This window comes from Leptodactylus fuscus, chromosome 2, assembly GCF_031893055.1.
Source record: "Leptodactylus fuscus isolate aLepFus1 chromosome 2, aLepFus1.hap2, whole genome shotgun sequence".
NCBI lineage: Eukaryota > Metazoa > Chordata > Amphibia > Anura > Leptodactylidae > Leptodactylus > Leptodactylus fuscus.
Genome location: NC_134266.1, coordinates 214,222,733 through 214,245,264, shown reverse-complemented (window position 1 = coordinate 214,245,264; position 22,532 = coordinate 214,222,733). Strand labels below are relative to the sequence as shown.

The following is a 22,532-nucleotide window of genomic DNA, read 5'->3' as shown; positions in this document are numbered from 1 at the left end:
TCAGCGCTAGTACCGAGACCGAAAGGAAAGACACCGGGGCTCAATCCAGGCCCTGACAAGAAACACGCCGACTATAGGAACGGTGAGCTACAGCGAGCCGGAGGGACAAACTTTCTGCAGCGTCCGGCGGCTATCTAGTAGCATTCATTGCTCAAGATTTACGGTGAGGCCTATTACAGGGAGAGGGTACGGGGCAGATGTAAGAAGAGCTGGGGGGCAGCACTGGAAGGAAGAGGAGGATGAGGGCATCGATCGATGTACTGCCTACTACACACAAGCACGGCCTCTATCATCGGGCCAGCATCGGCTTAGTCATGTGGCGGGGAGAGGGTACGGGGTAGATGTAAGGAGAGCTGGGGGGCAGCACTGGAAGGAGGAGGAGATGGAGGGGGGGTCATTGATGTACTGGCTACTGGGCACAAGCATCGGGCCAGCAGTCCTCGGATGTCATTGTAATTCCCGCTGCTGAACTGAACTGCTGTCCCGAAAGCTGGTGCTGAAATGCGCTGCTGCTGGCCCGATAACGGAATAGTACCGTACACTGTTACACACACAGCTCTGCTGACTGTACTCTATGTACACTGTTACACACACAGCTCTGCTGACTGTACTCTATGTACACTGTTACACACACAGCTCTGCTGACTCTACTCTATGTACACTATTACACACACAGCTCTGCTGACTCTACTCTATGTACACTGTTACACACACAGCTCTGCTGACTCTACTCTATGTACACTGTTACACACACAGCTCTGCTGACTCTACTCTATGTACACTGTTACACACACAGCTCTGCTGACTCTACTCTATGTACACTGTTACACACACAGCTCTGCTGACTCTACTCTATGTACACTGTTACACATTACACACAGCTCTGCTGCTTGCACCGAATCGTCTATGAAGCATACAACCCATTCTAATGACACGCCCGGCCCACGGCTCCGCCCACCCATGTGACTTGTCACGTGGCGATGACATCACGTCAGGTCCTGTCGCTGACTAGGCGGTGCAGTGAGAGGTTGTGTGCTGCAGGTGGGTAGCGGAGCCTCCAGCTTGTGTGGTGGTGACAGAAGAGCGGCTGTATCTCCAGTCCTAGGTGCTAATGTGACTGCATAGATCTCATGTGTAAGGTGCTATGAAGAGAAGGTAGTGGCACTACAGGTCCCAGAATAACCAGCTATCTAGGCTTCTATACCTTCTTAGTGTGTGTACGGCTGCCAGGCTGTGGGGGGCGGCAGTGCTCAGTCTGGAGCTATACATAGCTGCTGCCCCTACTTGTACATGTTCCCAGGAGTAATGAAGCCGATGCTGCCCCCTATGGGATGGGTGGATTACTATATTATTGCCTATAGGTGACTATATGTAAGCCGACCTGGTGTGAAGAGTCACAGCTCAGCAGCATGGAGGTCCCATAAGTGCCAATGGCAGAATACTAGTGTGGGATTTACCAATCCTCTTATGGCATATTTAGTGCTTGGCCTTTTTGATGCCAAGTAAAAGCCGCTCTGCTCTACCTGCAGCCACAGCCTGACAGCTTTCCTATAACTTGTATCAGAGAAATGGCACAAGTATTATCAGAGAGGTCCCATATACAGTATATATAAAATATCTCCACCACCCCCCATAGACCGCACATCCCAATCTTATACATTGATCTTTTGCTTGTCAGAAAATTCTACAATACTGAACACGAGGTTCTTAGTATACATATTGATTAAGGTGCATTAGCCCACTAGCGACCTCTTTATAGTGGGTCCCTGCATGGTGTCTGCTGCTCCTGTGGGGTGGTGGCAGGGCTGTTGCTGGGTCGCTCTCTCTGTGGACGCTGTGCCGCGCCCAGTAGAGTAGGGACCCACTATAAAGAGGTCGCTGTGAAGTGGCTAGTGGGCTTATGCACCTTAAAGGGATTCTACCACTAAAACACTTTTTTTTCTAGTTACCACGTCGGAATAGCCTTTAAAAAGGCTATTCGTCTCTTACCTGTGGAAGTGCTCTCCGCCGCGCCGTTCGTTCAAAATACCGGTTTGTACCGGTATGCTAATTAGTTCTCTCGCAGCGATGGGGGCGTCCCCATCGCAGGAGCAGCGATGGGGGCGTCCCCATTGCAGCTCGAAAACCGACCGCAGCGCCGCCTCTCTGGTCTTCGGTGTCCTCCCCTTGCCTCTTCAGCGTCTGTCGGACGCCTGCGCAGTATGCTCTCTGTTCGGCGAAGATTGCCGAACGTACTGCGCATGCGCGAAAGTTCGGTGCCCGCACTATGGCTGGGATCGCAATTTCGCGCATGCGCAGTACGTTCGGTAATCTTCGCCGAACAGAGAGCATACTGCGCAGGCGTCCGACAGACGCTGAAGAGGCAAGGGGAGGACACCGAAGACCAGAGAGGCGGCGCTGCGGTGAGTTTTCGAGCTGCAATGGGGACGCCCCCATCGCTGCTCCTGCGATGGGGACGCCCCCATCGCTGCGAGAGAACTCATTAGCATACCGGTACAAACCGGTATTTTGAACGAACGGCGCGGCGGAGAGCACTTCCACAGGTAAGAGACGAATAGCCTTTTTAAAGGCTATTCCGACGTGGTAACTAGAAAAAAAAGTGTTTTAGTGGTAGAATCCCTTTAATCAATATGTATACTAAGAACCTCATGTTCAGTATTGTAGATTTTGCTGAGAAGCACTAGATCAATGTATAAGACTGGGATGTGAGCTCCATGTCATTTATTTTTATTATATAAAAAGTCCAATCTGTTAAAATATAATAGAAATCTTCAAACAATAGTATCACACACAACATATTGACCCACACTGGGGTCTTTATCACTTGTTCCTAACTTTGAATAGTGTAGCAAGGATGATCTGAAGTCTTATTCTTCTGGTCTTGATTTGTCAAATGACTGAAGCAGAAGACACTGAACACAAGAGACTTCTCTGCTGTGCTCTACAGAGCTAAAAATGGAGACAATGGTGGACCTGTGTATATATTAGTAAGTAAGGCTGGGTTCACACTAAGATTTTCCTCTCCGCCGGTTTCAGTATAAAATCAGCGTAAACCACATGTAACTGCTTTTTAAGTGGACAGGGTTTCTGACTATAATGTGTTTCATTGAGTGTCTACTTTTTCATCTGGCAATTTTTGGTGGTCACTACAACAGAGTCTCAAAAACATAGACACAGATGTGAACCAAGCCTTAGACACTTTTGTAGAATACTAACTTTGGGGCACTGGTAGCGGGCCTTCCTTTTCTTGCCTGCACCACCCCATTTAGTAAAAGTTTGTCCTCCCACTGCTATAACATCACCCATCCTACTTGAGCTTTAAGATCCCCCAGGGCTGAAAGCCCACCCACTGTGCATCAGCGGCTTAACCAAAGTATGTTGTCTATCACTGTGATGTGCTCAGTAATGCTGCTTTTGACTCCCTCTATAGTTACAGTACTCGATGACTTTGACTACGATAAAACATGAATTGGTAGGGGTTGGGGAGTCTTCAAACACAGCAGATTTCTGCCTCTCCATTCATTTATTTGGTGGTATTTTAATAGCAAGTTCCTGTATTTCTGCAAACCCTATTTCTAATGTACTGTCTACCCCAGAACTAGTCCTAGGACTACAGTAGCAAAGTTTTCTGTACAGATCTGTGCTTCCATTGCAAACCCCCGCACCCTATAATACAGTGTTGGCCAAAAGTATTGGCACCCCTGCAATTCTGTCAGATAATACTCATATTCTTCCAGAAAATGATTGCAATCACAAATTCTTTGGTATTATTATCTTCATTTAATTTGTCTTCAATGGAAAACCACAAAAAGAATTGTCAAAAAGCCAAATTGGATATAATTCCACACTAAACATAAAAAAGGGGGTGGACAAAAGTATTGGCACTGTTTGAAAAATCATGTGATGCTTCTCAAATTTGTGTAATTAACAGCACCTGTTACTTACCTGAGGCACCTAACAGGTGGTGGCAATAACTAAATCACACTTGCAGCCAGTTGAAATGGATTAAAGTTGACTCAACCTCTGTCCTGTGTCCTTGTGTGTACCACATTGCGCATGGAGAAAAGAAAGAAGACCAAAGAACTGTCTGAGGACTTGAGAAGCAAAATTGTGAGGAAGCATGAGCAATCTCAAGGCTACAAGTCCATCTCCAAAGACCTGAATGTTCCTGTGTCTACCGTGCGCAGTGTCATCAAGAAGTTTAAAGCCCATGGCACTGTGGCTAACCTCCCTAGATGTGGACGGAAAAGAAAAATTGACGAGAGATTTCAACGCAAGATTGTGTGGATGTTGGATAAAGAACCTCGACTAACATCCAAACAAGTTCAAGCTGCCCTGCAGTCCGAGGGTACAACAGTGTCAGCCCGTACTATCCATCAGCGTCTGAATGAAAAGGGACTGTATGGTAGGAGACCCAGGAAGACCCCACTTCTTACCTAGAGACATAAAAAAGCCAGGCTGGAGTTTGCCAAAACTTACCTGAGAAAGCCAAATACGTTTTGGAAGAATGTTCTCTGCTCAGATGAGACAAAAGTAGAGCTTTTTGGGAAAAGGCATCAACATAGAGTTTACAGGGGGAAAAAAGAGGCCAAAGAAAAGAACACAGTCCCTACAGTCAGACATGGCGGAGGTTCCCTGATGTTTTGGGGTTGGACTGCTTGACCGTGTGCATGGCATTATGAAGTCTGAAGACTACCAACAAATTTTTCAGCATAATGTAGGGCCCAGTGTGAGAAAGCTGGGTCTCCCTCAGAGGTCATGGGTCTCTCAGCAGGACAATGACCCAAAACACACTTCAAAAAGCACTAGAAAATGGTTTGAGAGAAAGCACTGGAGACTTCTAAAGTGGCCAGCAATGAGTCCAGACCTGAATCCCATAGAACACCTGTGGAGAGATCTCTTGATGGCAGTTTGGAGAAGGCACCCTTCACATCTCAGGGACCTGGAGCAGTTTGCCAAAGGAGAATGGTCTAAAATTCCAGCAGAGCCTTGTAAGAAACTCATTGATGGTTACCGGAAGAGGTTGTTCGCAGTTATTTTGTCTAAAGGTTGTGCTACCAAGTATTAGGCTGAGGGTGCCAATACTTTTGTCCGGCCCATTTTTGGAGTTTTGTGTAAAATGATCAATGATTTGACTTTTTTTTTTTCATTCTCTTTTGCGTTTTTTCATTGCAAGCAAAATAAATGAAGATATTAATACCAGAGAGTTTGTGCTTGCAATCATTTTCTGGAAGAGCATGAGTATTTTCTGACAGAATTGCAGGGGTGCCAATACTTTTGGTCAACACTGTATATACATTGTGTTTAAAAACTACATAACATGTAGCCAGATAAGGGGAATAAACTGTGTACAGCTTGAGAAGGAAGACAGCAGGCCATTGCTTGACTGTGTGTCTGATTCACCTGACCCTTCTATCTGTTTTGTAGCTGTGTCTACGTTGATCATCACATCACATCATAGAACTTTTCATACAATATTCCAGGTAGGATATTTTTTAATAGACTAATAATCCGTTTGGCCTTTACAACTATTGATCCCTTGTTTTTGAAAATAATTGTGTATCTTGGTTTTCTGTTCACAGATCATGGCATTAAAGCAGATTTCCAGCAACAAGTGCTTTGAAGGTTTCCAGAAGGTGTTTGAGCATGACAGGTAAGGAAGGAAGGGCCACAACTACCATATGAGTGTTTCTGATGTCTCCGTTATGGTTTTTAAAATAAAATTTTTAACAAATGCTCTGTATGCTGCTCACATTGTTGTTAACCCATTGCAAACCTTTGTTTCTTTTTAATTTTACCTAAATTACTATAGCCCTTTAGAGATGAGCGATCAGCCGTTCCAAACAGCACGCTCTCATAGAAATGAATGGAAGCAGCTGGCACGTACACTTTGCCGGCGGCCAGTCGCTTAACTGCGTGCCGGCTATGTCCATTCATTTCTATGGGAGCGTGCTGTTCGGAATGGCTGTTCCGAACCGTATTCGCTCATCTCTATAGCCCTTTACTTTCTTCCTGGAGGGAAAGGGTGTACATATAGCTAAATTACCTTAAACATTTTGGGCAAATAGGGAATTGCAACCTGACTGTAAAAAGAACTTTGTAGCACAAATAGTCCTGTACTCACAGCAGCATTGACACTGATTTGCAGAAGCATTTCTGCAATGTGAGAGGAAATTGGGGAGGAGAGGTGAGTGTAATATGAGCTAAATGGCTTTTGTATGTACTGACCTGGCTGCAGCTCCAGTGCATGTATAACTTATTGTTAGTGACTTGGAAGAAAGAAAGGTCTTAGGCTAAGATCCCACATATCAGGCTGCAGAAAAAAAAAAAAAGCACTGCAATAGAAACTGCAGCATTGCTTTTTTTCCCACATTGTTTTACAAAAAAAGTCTTTATACCTGTAGGGAAACCACCGGCAATTTTGTAGGTATAATTGACATGTTGTGTTTCCAAACCCGCAACGGTTTTGGAAATTGCAGCATTTCCACTCCGCGTAATTTTGTTCAATGTGTGAATGGGACTCTAAAATGCTGCGGTTTTTGCTGTGACGTTTCTGTTGCCCCAGGCTTAAATTGGGTTGTTCCATGAACATATCTTATTCCCTGAACACAGGATAGGGATAAAGTGTCTCATCATAGGGTGGGGCATTGTAATGCTTTGATCTCCACTGGTCACATTAAAGGGGGTCCCATGTTTCCTCATTTGGATGAGGTGATGATTGAACAGATGGGCTCTAACACCATTCATCTCTATGAAATTACTAAAGATAGCCGAGTACAGTACTTGGCAATCTCCAGCTGTCCTCTTATGGGCTCGTTCACATCTGCGCCCAGTCTCTGTTTATACAGGTTTCCGAAACTGAGCAGGAGCTGGAAACCTGCAGGCATTTTTCAAACCCATTCATTTGAATGGGCTTGAAAAGTGTCCGGCCATGACCGCCTGTGAGCGTTTTGTGCTCTCCACGGCGAAAGTGTTTTTTTTTTTTTTTTTTTTTTTTTATAACAGGACACAAAGTCAGACATGCAGGATTTTGTATCCGGTTTAAAAAAAAAACGTTTTTCCGCAGAGAGCCCAAAACGCTCACCGGCGCTCACGGCCGGACCTAGTCTGACAGGTTTCCGTCTTCTGCTGGTGGAAGACGGAAACCTGAGTACGGAGACCGAACGCTGGTGTGAACCTAGCATAAGCTGCGTAGAGCAGCAATGCACCTGTGTGACAGTCACTCAATTTAAACTGTGGGACACAGGACCTCCATTCTTATGACTGGTCCAGAAAGGTGACTTATGAGGATATAGGAGCAGTGAACTTCTAGAAAAGCCCATTAATGCCTGTATACACACATGGAAAGTGTTTCCTAATTCTTAGCAGATTGCTGAACCAGATATTGGTCATCGTTCTTTGTACAATATTTCCAAGCACAGAGCGTGTTTTCGGCTTTTCTGTGCTGTTTGATGTTTATTATATAATTTTTTTTTTTTTTTTTTTTATGAATTGCACAACGATCACTTTGATTTTTCTACCGAATGATAACAAAACCTCTTTTGTCAGTTCGCTTTCTATTATTTCCAACATTCAGGGCTAATACCTGTGTTTATCACTAAAAGCAGCAAAAAGTGAATGGACTCTTAATAATAATAAAGGTTTGCCATCATATCCACTGAAATATGTGTCACACTGGTGAATATTTTCTCTTGATTTCCTTATACTAAAATGTGAATTGCTTTTATGTTATGCCCTTTAGCTTTGAATAGATAAGTAGTGATAAAACGCCTACGTAATTCGGAGTAGTATGTTGTGTACATCAGCGGTGGCACTAATGAGTCACTCCACTTCACCATTAGCTAGCCTACACAGCAGTCCACAAATGTGTCATTATAGGCTTTTTACCGCCATCTTTCTATGTTTCTATCAAATGAATGAGGGTAATAACAGATGTTCAGTTTCTATGACGTTACCTATGCATTGGCGCAACAGTCTTTCCTTTTAGCTAAAGAACATTTTTCCAGAAAATACAACGAATATAAATTTAAAAAGTCATTAAATCTGTCATTAAATTCTACATTTCACACTATGCTGACATGGCCCGAATTCCAGAAATTTTATCCAGATATGAATTTGGAATGGTGGAGGTGGAAATTGGTCAATAATGGATGTATGATGACCATCCAGACACAGGAGAAAGCGCTTTGTACCAGGATCTTCACAATGTATGGTCATAGCCAGCTGAAATAGGTTGTCCCAGAGCAGGATTCCCACCAGTAATAGGGCTTCTGGAGCTTAGGCCAGGTAGTACTCGCGTCAGTCTACCACTGTACAAATGTTAGCTGCATAATAGCTGTACATGTAACATTTATATAATTCAGCATTATTTTTTTTTTTTGTAATTTTTATTAAAGTTTCCAAAAATAAGGCATATAACAGAAAGGAAAACCACAACATGTGGCATATTGAATATAGGAAACCTATCTTAATCACAAAATACCAAAATATATGGGAGAGGAACAAAACTAGATACAGGACAAGACAAAGAAAAAAGGGGAAGGGGAGGAAATGGGGGGGGGGGGGTAGATGGTTCAAAAACTATGCAAAGTACAGTAGGTGTCCCAGTGTGACCAGATAGAGATGAGATAATTCAGCGTTCTTGGGACCTTTAGGCCGGGGCCCCACGGGCTGGAAACATTGCAGGAATGGGGAATGCGAATCCTGTGCCCACTTTGCATTTGAAACCATAGCGCAGACACGCTGCGATTTCCAAAACTAGCACAGTTTTGGAAATCACAGCATGTCAATTATATCTACGGAAACGCCAGCGGCAATCCCATAGATATAATTGTAACAGAAAGTCTGCGGCTCGTCCCATGGGGCCTTAGCCTTAAGGTGCCTTAATATCCATGGTTTATTTCAAACTACCAATTGCAATTTTGCATCAAAGAGGTATTCCCATATCAGATGTTTGACATATCGCGTGTGGGATGTGGCTTCCACCTCTGGGATCTTCAGCTATTTCGAGAAAGCACGACTCCCACCATCTATACTGTCTGGAGAGGTGACCACTACAGGATGATATAATACTACAGAGGGATCTAGGGAAGCTGGAGGATGCCACTGAAAGACTTGATATTGGTGGACATTAAACTCTTCTTTATCTACCAGTGCCAGGCAGCTGTTACCAAGTCAAATAAAATCATGGGATACATGAAAATAGGGTGTGTTTACCAGGGGTTATCTCTATGGCACATGATCAACGCCGCTAGGGCATGTATCCTGGTGCTCTGGAAGTCGCCCAATCCGCCTTCTCTCCGCCACTGGATTCGAAAAGTGGAGGACATTCAGAGTATGGAGGATCTCACTGCCTCCCTCAGGGACACCTGAGGAGCTTTCATGGATGCTGTGGATTCTCTTCCAGGGTTCACAGGCATACAGAGACGTGATGTGCTGAGGCCTTGTTGTGGGCCTTGCTCCCCCGTCTTTGGGGGCCAGAGTCTCTCTCCCTCCCCCAACCCCCCTTTTATTTTTCTTTCGTGCTCACTCTCTTCTTCTGTTTCCTCCTCCTCTCATTGTTTTACGCTTCCGCTACCCGGATTTTGCCTGGGCCTTGTACCTCATTGTTTTGTGTTGTTTATTATCTTATAAAGAATTTATATTAAAAAAAAAAAAAAAAAAAAAAAAAAAAAAAATAGGGTGAGTTTAAGAGGGTGCAGAGGAGGGAAACTAAGGTAATTAAAGCGAATACACCCCTGCAACAAACACATTGCACATATTCTCAGCATAAGTTTCATTCCCTCATATACAGGCTGTTTGGGAGCAATTCTTTTTGAAGAAATAAGCCACTTTCATTAATATGAAGCCATTCCTTGAGTTATTGATGCTCCTGCAGGGATACTTATACAGAGCGCTGTGAATGCAGCGCTGGAGCTCCCCGTGATTGAATTACGGTTTTTGATATTTCATATTTATTAGAAAATGAATATAATGTGTATTCCCAGCATCCTAAATGACATTGGTAACTAATGGTTCAATAGAGACTTTCTATTGCATATAAGACGCAAAGTTGAGACTATTAATGTCTGTACAGTATGTTCATTTCTTACTGTTGTATGGCTGTTTTGTAACCTTCTTACAGTACAGAGCTGAAGTGTAAGATGAGATTTGGTGTCTATCTGCCACCTAAGGCTGAAAGTGGCAAGTGTCCTGTGCTGTACTGGTTGTCAGGTGAGTAGGTTTAAAGACTGGTCGTACTACATAGTGTACAGGTGTTAGTGTGTTATGTCAGATGATTGATCTAGCAATAAAGTTTAGTTGCAAAAATCATACATTTTTTTGGTTGCATTAATGGTTATCAGAATGGCGCTCCTCCATGGGCTGTGTCTGGTGTTGCAGCTCAACCCTTGGACAGTTGGTGCTGTTTCTTTAAAAAAAATTGCTGCTTGCTTTCTTTTTTTTTTTTCAATCCTGAACAACTTTTTTGACCTGTAATCTGGTTTTGCATTATAAGTTATCTATTTCAGGTTTACTGGGCTAACCATATAGTTAATATTTAACAGATTAGAAGTCAAAAGCATATGACTGTCTATGAACCTGCTGTCTATATAAATCTATTTTTTTTTCTTTTCCAGGGCTGACATGCACAGAGCAGAATTTTATCACCAAGGCGGCCTATCACCAGGCGGCCTCTGAGCATGGCATCATTGTTGTAGCACCTGACACCAGTCCTCGTAAGTGCTGTCCTTTGCCTCACCGCACGTAAAATGTTATCTAGATCTGATTCTGCAGGTTAAATGAACATTATGAACATTTTATGAAGGATTGATCACACACTTGATTTCTGCTCATCCGTGACATGATGTGTATGATGCTATTTATATTCAGTTGGCATGCAGCAAAGGTATAAACATGTCACAGCGACAGATATCACACACACTGCTCCAAGACCAAGCAACCAATAGCAGTCTTAGGAATGAACTGTCACAAAACCCAGTTACATGGAGAAATGTAGTGAAGAACTGAATGACCACAATAAATGTTCTGCTTTAGTTGATATTTTCTTAAAATGTAATTGAGCAACTTTTTTTTTAATGATTATTGTAGCATTTTTTACATTTATACATTTTGTAATATATTTTATTAACAAATGTTGGCTCCATTCTGAGAAATTTTGCACTTCTTTATTTTTCCTTCACTTCTCCAAGAGCTGTACCCCGCTTCTCACTGTGTATAGCAGACGGGCTTGTTTGTGTATCAATGCGAAAAAGGAATCTACTGTTAGATTCGTCCATTAGCAGCGTATAGGGCAGTATCTTTCCTGTGTTTTAGCAGTATGTCAGTTTTACAGAAATAAAGCTTGTATTCTTTATGTAATTAGCTAAATTTTGGGTAGAGCGCATGCCCTTCCCCTATCAGCTCAGGCCCCTTGCCTTACACACAAATAGCGGCATATGGAGAAATCTGGTGGTAGACTCCCTCTAAAGACCTGTAAAATTTTCGTCAGGTCATCTTTTTATACCAGTCCTATCTAGCACCTACCAGTGCCATTTTAGTTTTCGCTCTTCAGGTTTTTGTTACAGTGCCCCATACTCCGTAGAGCAGGGAGTGTGGGGCACTGTAGAGGCTGGTTTAACTATTTACCTTCCTTATGTTAGGTGGCTGCAATATAGATGGGGAAGACGAGAGCTGGGACTTTGGCACTGGAGCTGGATTCTACGTCAATGCCACTGAAGATCCCTGGAAAACAAATTACAGAATGTATTCTTACGTTGTGGAGGAGGTAAGCTGACGTTATTACTTTGCCCCTGACCACCTTCACCAGCAGAGGATATTAGCAATGTTTGTCTTTGAGACAGTCTTTTTCAGAAAAACATGGTATTTGAATACATAAGTCCAATATGGGTATAATAAATAACTGTAAGTTCACACTGAGTAAACGCTAGCTTATTTTGTAGAGTAAAATTACACTTGTAAATTTTGCTATCCCATTGACTTCAATTATATTTTTTACACGTGTAAAAATACGCCTGTAAAAATACGCTTGTAAAAATACGCTTGTAAAAATACCCCTGTAAAATGTCATTGAAGTCAATGGGAGTCTTATTTTTACACACGTAATCTCACTGAGTAAAAGCGCGTGTATTTTTGCAAAATACACGTGTAAAAATAAGACTCCCGTTGACTTCAATGACATTTTACAGGTGTATTTTTACACGTGAAAAAAAATATCTTTGAAGTCAATGGGATAGCAAAATTTACAAGTGTAATTTTACTCTACAAAATAAGCTAGCGTTTACTGAGTGTGAACTTACCCATATTTTGCAAAAATACACGCGCGTTTACTCAGTGTGAATGCATCGGGTGAGTTCACACTGAGTATACGCCAGCTTATTCTGAACGTAAAACACGTTCAGAATCAGCGGCGTATAAAACAGATCCCATTCATTTCTATGGGATCCGGCATACGAGCGCTCCCCATAGAACTGAATGGGCTGTTTTTTTTCACTACGAGCAGTCCCATTGAAGTGACTGGGAAGTGCCCACGTGTACGGTTCGGCATGAGCAGAGCTAGCCGTACACGCCAGCATATCCCATTCACTTCAATGGGACTGCTCGTAGTGAAAAAAGCAGCCCATTCATTTCTATGGGGAGCGCTCGTATGCCGGCTCCCATAGAAATGAATGGGAACTGTTTTATACGCCGCTGATTCTGAACGTGTTTTACGTTCAGAATAAGCTGGCGTATACTCAGTGTGAACTCACCCTAAAATCACAATGCTAAAAACAGGCTTAAAAAAAGTAACCACATCTTCTGGCTCTAGAGGAAAAAGAAGTGCAGAATGCTGCAGGAAAAAAAAACCTAAAGATTTCCCTTTTATATTCTTCTTCAGCTACCTCAGGTCATAAATGGAAATTTCCCAACAGATCCAGACAGGATTTCGATTTTTGGACACTCTATGGGTGGACATGGTGCTTTAATCTGTGCACTGAAAAACCCTGGGAAATATAAGGTAATGTCTGAAGAATGTCTAATCGAGAACTAATCGAGCATGGAGCAAATAGCCATATGTCACCAGTCACTGCATAGTACCATGTCAGCTGAAAACGGCTGCAACGTGGAAACCAGAGCGCACGTCACGTTAACTATTAGAGGGGTTATGCAAGGAAAAAATAAAGCTTACCAGTGCATTTCCTGAACTTGATAAGATTACTTATATGTATACAGGTCCCTTGTCACCCCATTCTTTGTTTGCAGGGTGCCTGTGCTCGGCCTCCTCTGTTACCGCTTCTGCTGTCTGTGATGTTACCAACTCTTCTTTACTTCTGCTGCATGTACATAGAATAAAGCAGAGTCAGTCAATTGACTGAGAGTTGTAGCTTCAGCAGAAAAGGCAAATAATTGGGGTTCCAAAGAACCTATTTATATATTAGTAAGTAGACTTATCCAGCATGAGTAAGCTTTATTTTTCCATTCATAATCTTTTCATGTGTTTGATGCCCTCATGTATTTGATGCTCTTGTTTTTTTTCAGCCACATTCAATTCAGCTCAAAGTATATAAGATCTTCATAGTTTCTACTCCTACATTTTCTTTGCTTATGTTAATGTATGGTAGTGAAGTATATATACAACGCATTAATTAAGCAAGTGAGGGTCAGCAGATCCCCATTAGATCAGTTTTCCATAGATAGGGCTATCGGGCAGTTATAGCGGATCCTATACATTACCACAGTCTTTTGGTTCTATAAATATTTCTTACTATTTAAGCATTTTATGTACCTATAAAAGATGTAAAATAGAAGTTGTAAAATAGAACCTAATAAAATGTAACAGTTATTTAGTGGTACATATTTAGTTAGATGGTACACCAGTATTCTCACCATAGCAATAAAGGTTAAGTTTTATTAGGTTCACAATAGATGGGGATAGGGCATTTAGTTGTCAGTGACAAATTGAATATATAAATAATAGTATTATACTTGCCAACAATCAGGGTCTGACTGATATACGGTAGTTTTTGAGCGCACAGTACTGGTACATATTCTTGCATGCTCATTAGGAGTATTACAGCATTCACTTGTAAGGATCTGTGTCACTTGGACATGACTTGTACAGTTTTATAGCCTGTGGAAGTAAACAAGATGTCTTGCATTCACTGACTGCAGATGACTATAGTCTGATCACTATGGCGCCATCATTCATCGGAATAGAGGTATGGAGCTGTGTTAAACCTTTTGCCATCACATCCTTTCTTCCACCCCCAGGACAAAGTAGTTGGGATGTGTCAGTGATGCGACGCGGTTAAATAATAACAGGATGCTGTTCTGTCTACATCTTGTGCTGATCGGCGCTGCCCACTAGTACTTGTGACAAGTGTAATCCTACAATTAAGCCGTCCGCAGTATCTGCATGTTTGATGTCTCGGTCCTGGTGTTTCCATCTCCTGCTGATCACATCCCGTCTTATGAAGCGGCTTTGATTTTCTGTATTGAAGTAAAAGCCGGAAAACAGATCTCAGAAATATAGTGACCAGTGTCAGTTCATAGAAGACCTCTTCTAAGCAGAAGTCTTGTCCTCCTCCACACACTTCTCCCCCCCCCCACAGAGGTTTTTAATACTTTTAAAAATGGCATGAATTTTAACCCCATAATGACCTCCTTTATAGCCTTTTATAAGCAGCTACTGTATTAAGACAACTACATCAGATGATCTGCCCTTTTACAGATTGTAGGGCTGCACGCACGGCAGTCTCCATGCCAGTTAACTGTTCGGAGGACCATGCAATACTATGGTTATAGTGGGAGGAAAATCCCAATGTTAGTCTGTGGTTTTACTATAACAGCGGGGGCGTAACAAACAAACACTTCCCGGACTGCTGTTAATATCTGCTTATTGTTGTGGTTTTTTTTGTTCTCAATAAAACATGTATTTATTGTGAAAAATGTTCAAAAAGAACCTTTAACTTATTTGGTATAACCATATTTGTACCAACCCATAGAAAATGTCAAAAAAAAAGTTCAACATTACGTTATATGTACCCAAAAATGGTAGAAAACTACAGCTTGTCTCTTTTTCTCTCTGTTTTTTAATGCAACAGTATAAAAAAAAAATTAGGCCTTAAGCTCTATTACAGGGTTAAGCATCTTTTGTTGTGTTTTTGGAGGCGTTTTTAATTCCTATAGATAAACATCAGACAATAATGCTGTACTTTGCTGCCACAAAAGAGGGTAGGTTGTCCAGGAATCTCAGTATTTGGGCAGCGTTGTCCAACGTCTGCTGGGGCTTGTGCTGGCGGAGGTCTTTGCTGCACGTGACTTCTAAGGTCAGTCAGTGGCCTTAGGAAAGGAGTCTGTGACGTATGTGATGTGTGAGTGACACTGGTTACTTTCCTGTGACTGAGGCTGCTGATTTGTCTCAGTGGTCAGGTGGGGCGAGGACTTTCGCTGCTATGCATATGACTGGACATCGAGCTTGGGGACAGGTAACTATGATATACATTATATATATATATATATATATATATATATATATATATATAGTCCTATGAAAAAGTTTGGGCACCCCTATTAATCTTAATCATTTTTTGTTCTAAATATTTTGGTGTTTGCAACAGCCATTTCAGTTTGATATATCTAATAACTGATGGACACAGTAATATTTCAGGATTGAAATGAGGTTTATTGTACTAACAGAAAATGTGCAATATGCATTAAACCAAAATTTGACCGGTGCAAAAGTATGGGCACCCTTATCATTTTATTGATTTGAATTCCCCTAACTACTTTTTACTGACTTACTGAAGCACAAAATTGGTTTTGTAACCTCAGTGAGCTTTGAACTTCATAGCCAGATGTATCCAATCATAAGAAAAGGTATTTAAGGTGGCCAATTGCAAGTTGATCTCCTATTTGAATCTCCTCTGAAGAGTGGCATCATGGGCTACTCAAAACAACTCTCAAATGATCTGAAAACAAAGATTGTTCAACATAGTTGTTCAGGGGAAGGATACAAAAAGTTGTCTCAGAGATTTAACCTGTCAGTTTCCACTGTGAGGAACATAGTAAGGAAATGGAAGAGCACAGGGACAGTTCTTGTTAAGCCCAGAAGTGGCAGGCCAAGAAAAATATCAGAAAGACAGAGAAGAAGAATGGTGAGAACAGTCAAGGACAATCCACAGACCACCTCCAAAGAGCTGCAGCATCATCTTGCTGCAGATGGTGTCACTGTGCATCGGTCAACTATACAGCGCACTTTGCACAAATAGAAGCTGTATGGGAGAGTGATGAGAAAGAAGCCGTTTCTGCACGTACGCCACAAATAGAGTTGCCTGAGGTATGAAAAAGCACATTTGGACAAGGCAGCTTCATTTTGGAAACAAAAATTGAGTTGTTTGGTTATAAAAAAAGGCGTTATGCATGGCGTCCAAAAAGAAACAGCATTCCAAGAAAAACGCATGCTACCCACTGTAAAATTTGGTGGAGGTTCCATCATGCTTTGGGGCTGTGTGGCCAATGCCGGCATCGGGAATCTTGTTAAAGTTGAGAGTCGCATGGATTCCACTCAGTATCAGCAGATTCTTGAGAATAATGTTCAAGAATCAGTGACGAAGTTGAAGTTACGCCGAGGATGGATATTTCAGCAAGACAATGATCCAAAACACCGCTCCAAATCCTCAGGCATTCATGCAGAGGAACAATGACAATGTTCTGGAATGGCCATCCCAGTCCCCAGACCTGAATATCATTGAACATCTGTGGGATGATTTGAAGCGGGCTGTCCATGCTCGGCGACCATCTAACTTAACTGAACTTGAATTGTTTGTCCAAAATACCTTTATCCAGGATCCAGGAACTGATTAAAAGCTACAGGAAGCGACTAGAGGCTGTTATCTTTGCAAAAGGAGGATCTACTAAATATTAATGTCACTTTTCTGTTGAGGTGCCCATACTTTTGCATCGGTCAAATTTTGGTTTAATGCATATTGCGCATTTTCTGTTAGTACAATAAACCTCATTTCAATCCTGAAATATTACTGTGTCCATCAGTTATTAGATATATCAAACTGAAATGGCTGTTATAAACACCAAAATATTTAGAACTAAAAATGATTAAGATTAATAGGGGTGCCCAAACTTTTTCATAGGACTGTACATATATATATATATATATATATATATATATATATATATAAATAATTTTTTTTTTTTTTTTTTTTTTTCCCCCCACCTCGCCTGGCCTTCTGCCTAAGTATTGAGATTCCTGGACAACTCATTTTAACATCAATCTTCATGACTCCATTGCTGGTGAAGGATGCAGTTGGCCTCTCCCTTTACACTCCCTCTTCAGGCTCTCTTTTTGGGGAATTGTTGAGGACAGTGTATCAAAGAAAAATTTGTTTATTTTTTGCACAACAACTCTAATTTCGACCAGTGGTGTTTTTCTGCAAAACTGTATGTAAAGCAAGCCTATATAAGGTAGAGAACACCTTTTGAAGGACAGCACTTTTGTGAAATTGCCAAAACACATTAGATGTCTATCAGACTTCACCCGCCTCTGCTCCATATGCAACCTCTCTAACTCTCCATCCACGCTCTCTGACCACAACCTGCTAACGTTCTCTGCCCTCTCTTCTCCAACGGACCCCCCACTCTCTAAACCACCACGCCCCCGCAGGAACCTCAACCGCCTTGACACCTGCACCCTCTCAGACTCTCTCCTACCACTCGCTGACATATCCTCAATCCTGGACACAGATGCCGCTGCTGCCTTCTATAATACCACCATAACCTCAGCCGTTGTTTCTGTAGCCCCCTACACAAACTCCAGAGCCTGACCAACCAATAGACAACCCTGGCACACTGACCAGACTAAAAAACTGAGACTTGCCTCGCGGGTTGCAGAGCGCCTCTGGAAGAAAAGCCACTCCCAGGAGGACTTCCTCAGGTACAAAGAGGCAGTTCTCACATTTAAGAACGCACTCACCGCCGCCAAGCAGGTCTACTTCACCACACTCATATCCGCACTCTCTCGCAACCCCAAACAACTATTCTCCACCTTCAACTCCCTCCTCCCGCCCCCCCCCTCCGACATCACTTATCTCAGCTGATGACTTCGCCTCCTACTTTAAAACTAAAATTGACACCATCAGAGACAGCCTCACCCTACTCCCCCGACAACCCCTCTATCCAACTACTCGCTGCTCCCCATCCCTGACCTGTTTCTCCTCCATCACTGATGAAAAACTCTCCTCCCTAATCTCCAAATCCCACCTCACCTCCTGCACGCTCGACCCGATTCAATCACATCTCATCCCCAAGCTCACTGAAGTTATCACTCCAGCCCTAATCCATCTCTTCAATCTATCCCTAACCAATGGATCCTTCCCCTCAGCCTTCAAACACGCCACTGTCACTCCTATACTTAAGAAACCGTCCCTCGACCCGTCCTCTCCTGCCAACTATCGTCCCATCTCTCTGCTCCTGTACGCCTCAAAACTTCTTGAGCAACACGTCCACTCAGAACTCCCCCCCTCTCTCTCGTCCAACCTGCTCTTTGACAGACTTCAGTCAGGCTTCAGACCCCGGCACTCCACTGAAACTGCCCGAACAAAAGTCACTAACGACCTGCTAACCGCCAAAGCCAAGCGCCATTACTCTGTCCTCCTCCTCCTCGACCTCTCCTCTGCCTTTGACACAGTTGACCACTCCCTCCTGTTAGAGATTCTCTCATCCCTTGGTATCTCAGACTTGGCCCTTTCGTGGATCTCCTCATACCTCTCTGACCGCACATTCAGCGTCTCCCACTCGCACACCACCTCCTCACCACGCCCTCTCTCTGTAGGTGTCCCCCAAGGCTCCGTCCTAGGACCCCTCCTGTTCTCCATCTACACCCTTGGCCTGGGCCAACTCATAGAATCTCATGGCTTTCAGTACCACTGCTATGCCGATGACACCCAAATATATATCTCTGGACCAGACATTACCTCCCTGCTCGCCAGAATTCCAGATTGTCTAGCGGCCGTAGCTTCCTTCCTCTCCTCCCGCTTTCTCAAACTCAACATGGAGAAAACGGAGTTTATCATCTTCAGCCCATCCTGTATGGCCCCTCCACCTGACCCATCTATCAAAGTTAATGGACCCCCACTTACCCCTGTCCCACAGGCCCGATGCTTTGGGGTAACCCTGGACTCCGACTTATCCTTCAAACCACATATTCAAACCCTCATCACCTCTTGTCGCCTCCAGCTCAAGACCATCCACCGAATCCGCTCCTTCCTCACCCAGGAAACTACCAAGATGCTCGTCCAGGCCCTCATAATCTCCCGCTTAGACTACGGCAACACCCTTCTGCATGGACTCCCGGCAAACACCCTCGCCCCCCTCCAGTCCACCTTAAACTGTGCTGCTCGCTTAATCCACCTCACCCCCCGATCTTCATCGGCTGCTCCCCTCTGCCAGTCCCTCCACTGGTTACCCATAGCCCAGCGAATTGAGTTCAAGCTACTAACGCTAACATACAAAGCCATCCACAACCTGTCCCCTCCATATATCTCTGACCTCATCTCCCGCTACCTGCCCACACGTAACCTCAGATCCTCCAACGACCTCCTACTCCGCTCTGCTCTCATCCGCTCCTCACACAACCGTCTCCAAGATTTCTCCCGTGCATCCCCAATACTCTGGAACTCCTTACCACGACACATAAGACTGACCCCCACAATCACAGGATTCACGAAGGCCCTGAAGACTCATCTATTCAGGAAGGCCTACAACCTCCAATAACACTATCACCTCACCGCTATCTGTACAGTCTCCCCCTCTCCTTCTGTCTCTACCCCCTTCCCCCATAGATTGTAAGCCCTCGCGGGCAGGGCCCTCTACCCCACTGTGCCAGCCGATCACTGTTAGTATGATATGTACCTGTATATTCTGTGTATTGTATGTAACCCCCAAATGTAAAGCACCATGGAATTAATGGTGCTATATAAATAATAATAATAATAATCAGACTTGCAAATTTCATCGCGTTTGTGTATAGACTCCCCTAAATATTGAGAGTCTTGAAAGATAAAGCTTCGACAGTTGGATTTAATCCGCCCTATCCTTTTGATCACAGTGACTTCCTCTACGTTTTATTTAATACTCCTGCACTGTTCAGCGGAGCTGTGTGTGCGTGGACATTGAAGAGTCAGGCATAATAGCGGTTATCTGAATGAGAAAAAAAAAAGCCCACTTAAGCCCAGGGCCCCACGAGTTGGAAACGCCGTGGGAAAAATCGCGCCGCTTTACAGTAACTGAAAAGTTGATGGGATTCTTGCGAATCTTATTGTGAATCTTTGCAGGAAAAACCATGGCGTGGACACGCCATGATTTCCAAAATTGGCACTGTTTTGGAAATCGCAGCATATCAATTATCTACGGAAGCACCTGCGGATTCCCCATAGATATAATTGAAACAATCCACGGAGGTAAACTCAAACGCAAACTGTGTTTAAATTGCTGCGGGAAGAACCCACGATGTGTTGCTGCCACAGTTTTTCCCGCAGCGCTTTATAGCTGTGCATCGTCCTTTGGGGCCTTAGCCTAATTCTTGCAGTTTGCCTCCTGAAAAACTGTACATTTGTGGCTCACTGATATTGTCATCATAAAGTAAATGTAATAACTCCACATTACCCACAGTAGAATTACTGTACAGTGATTGGAAAACTACACATTTCCCACTGTGTGGTTCATGTACTATATTACCCACTGTATAGTGCATGTAATGGCTGTGCCATGCCCACTGTATGGTAAATGTAAGGACTGTGCATTGCCCACTGTACGGGGAATGTAAAGTCTGTGCATTGCCCACTGTATTGTTCATGTAAGGATTGTGCATTGGCCACTGTACAATATGTGTAAGGATTGTGCATTGGCCGCTGTACGATACTTGTAAGGATTGTGCATTGGCCGCTGTACGATACGTGTAAGGACTCTGTATTGGCCACTGTACAGTTCTTGTCAGGTCTGTGCATTGCCCACTGTACAGTACATTTAATAGCTACTGATTAATAACAAGTCTCCTAAGTTTAGTGTCTGTCGTTTCAGAGTGCTTCAGCATTTGCACCTATCTGTAACCCCATCCAGTGTCCCTGGGGTCAGAAAGCATTCAACGGATATTTGGGATCAGACACCAGTAAATGGGAGGTATAGTTTTATTTGTATATACTGTACATGTAGAGAACATAATGTGTCCTTTGTCCCATTATCTGTTTATTACCATGATTTATATATAATAATTGAATTCCCTTCCCTTTTTATATGTAAGGCATACGATGCAACTCATCTGGTGAAGACGTACTCTGGCTCACAGCTAGACATTCTCATCGACCAGGGGAAAGATGACCAGTTCCTCTCTGCGGGGCAGCTCTTGCCTGACAATTTTATTGCGGCATGCACTGAACGGAAAATTCCTGTTGTGTTTAGACTTCAAGAGGTAAGACTGAAGAGTAAATGCTTTATACCTAGGGTTATCATCCGTTCAGATGTTTTCTTATCGCTCGGTAAGGATCTAGTACTTCTCGCTTTCATGACCTCTGTAACGCTTGTCATTTCTTCTTTACTAAACCTTGTGCTGCAGTGTTAGTAGACAAACCACACTAAATCTATGCATTGTGTATTTGCGCTTTCTTATCTTTTACCTTTCTTTTTAGGGATATGACCACAGCTACTTCTTCATCACCACTTTTGTAAATGACCACATCAGACACCATGCAAAATATCTCAACGCTTAGAAGTCAATCACAGTCGCAAAACTGTCCCAGAACAAAAATATCAACCTCTTTAGTTCAGTGTTCCACGTTTAATAGAATTACAGAAGGAAATGTTCTCAAAGTTTCCATAAGTCTCATAAAGTACAAGTTTATACACTGGTACGTTTTGCAGGTTCTTCCATTTGTCACATCTTGATTATTGAAGAGGTATCTTTGTATCTGAATGCTTAATAAAAAAAAAAAAATCTGAAATGACTAAGTTTCCACTTGCCTTACTTCAATATAACTATTAGAAGGAGTCTTTCGGCAGTAAATTGGCTCATTGGCTGATAATGTAGAGGTGATTCTACAGTTTCCATATGTGACTGTTATTCAGTTTTGAAGTCTCATGTTCATGTAAATGTTTTATTGTTCTCATCTGCAAAACATTTTTTTTCCTGGTAATCTCGACCTGAGAGCCTATTCCTGTACGCAGATGCTTATATAATATGGGTTATGACATGTTTTATTCCCCATTTTCCAAGTTTTGGCCTGCAAAGATTCTAGGTCATGCCAACTCCCTGCACGAGGCCATTAGGCTTTTTGACATTTGCCTGCAAATTAGTTTGATTGTCTACAATTAAAATTTAGTTACCTGCACCCTAGGATGTATAACGTAGATTATATCAGTTTTTTTATTATAACGTAGACTCATTTATCAGTTGGGGATTGACAACTGCCACCCCCTTCCCCCTCCCCGGGCCACCCCCATGATTAGCTGCTTCTAAAGGCCACAGTGTTCAGATGAAACCTCTTCAC

At 42.9% G+C, this 22,532-nt stretch overlaps 1 protein-coding gene across 1 annotated transcript; it reads left to right on the top strand.

The window, feature by feature from the left end:
• Positions 1–980: 980 nt before the first annotated feature.
• ESD (esterase D) lies at positions 981–21,968 on the top strand. Its single transcript, XM_075262844.1, has 10 exons — positions 981–1,041; positions 5,428–5,483; positions 5,583–5,653; positions 10,124–10,212; positions 10,617–10,715; positions 11,640–11,764; positions 12,875–12,994; positions 21,070–21,168; positions 21,290–21,457; positions 21,675–21,968. Exons 1-10 carry the CDS (start codon positions 981–983, stop codon positions 21,753–21,755), a joined length of 969 nt encoding a protein of 322 aa, XP_075118945.1. The 3' UTR covers positions 21,756–21,968.
• Positions 21,969–22,532: the final 564 nt, after the last annotated feature.

Bases quoted from the DNA above. Each gene is read 5' to 3' on its own strand.
- ESD (XM_075262844.1), top strand. From the start codon at position 981: ATGACATCACGTCAGGTCCTGTCGCTGACTAGGCGGTGCAGTGAGAGG. The intron at 12,995-21,069 runs GTAATGTCTGAA...CTGTCGTTTCAG, and splicing joins AAAACCCTGGGAAATATAAG to AGTGCTTCAGCATTTGCACC. The intron at 21,169-21,289 runs GTATAGTTTTAT...TTTATATGTAAG, and splicing joins CAGACACCAGTAAATGGGAG to GCATACGATGCAACTCATCT.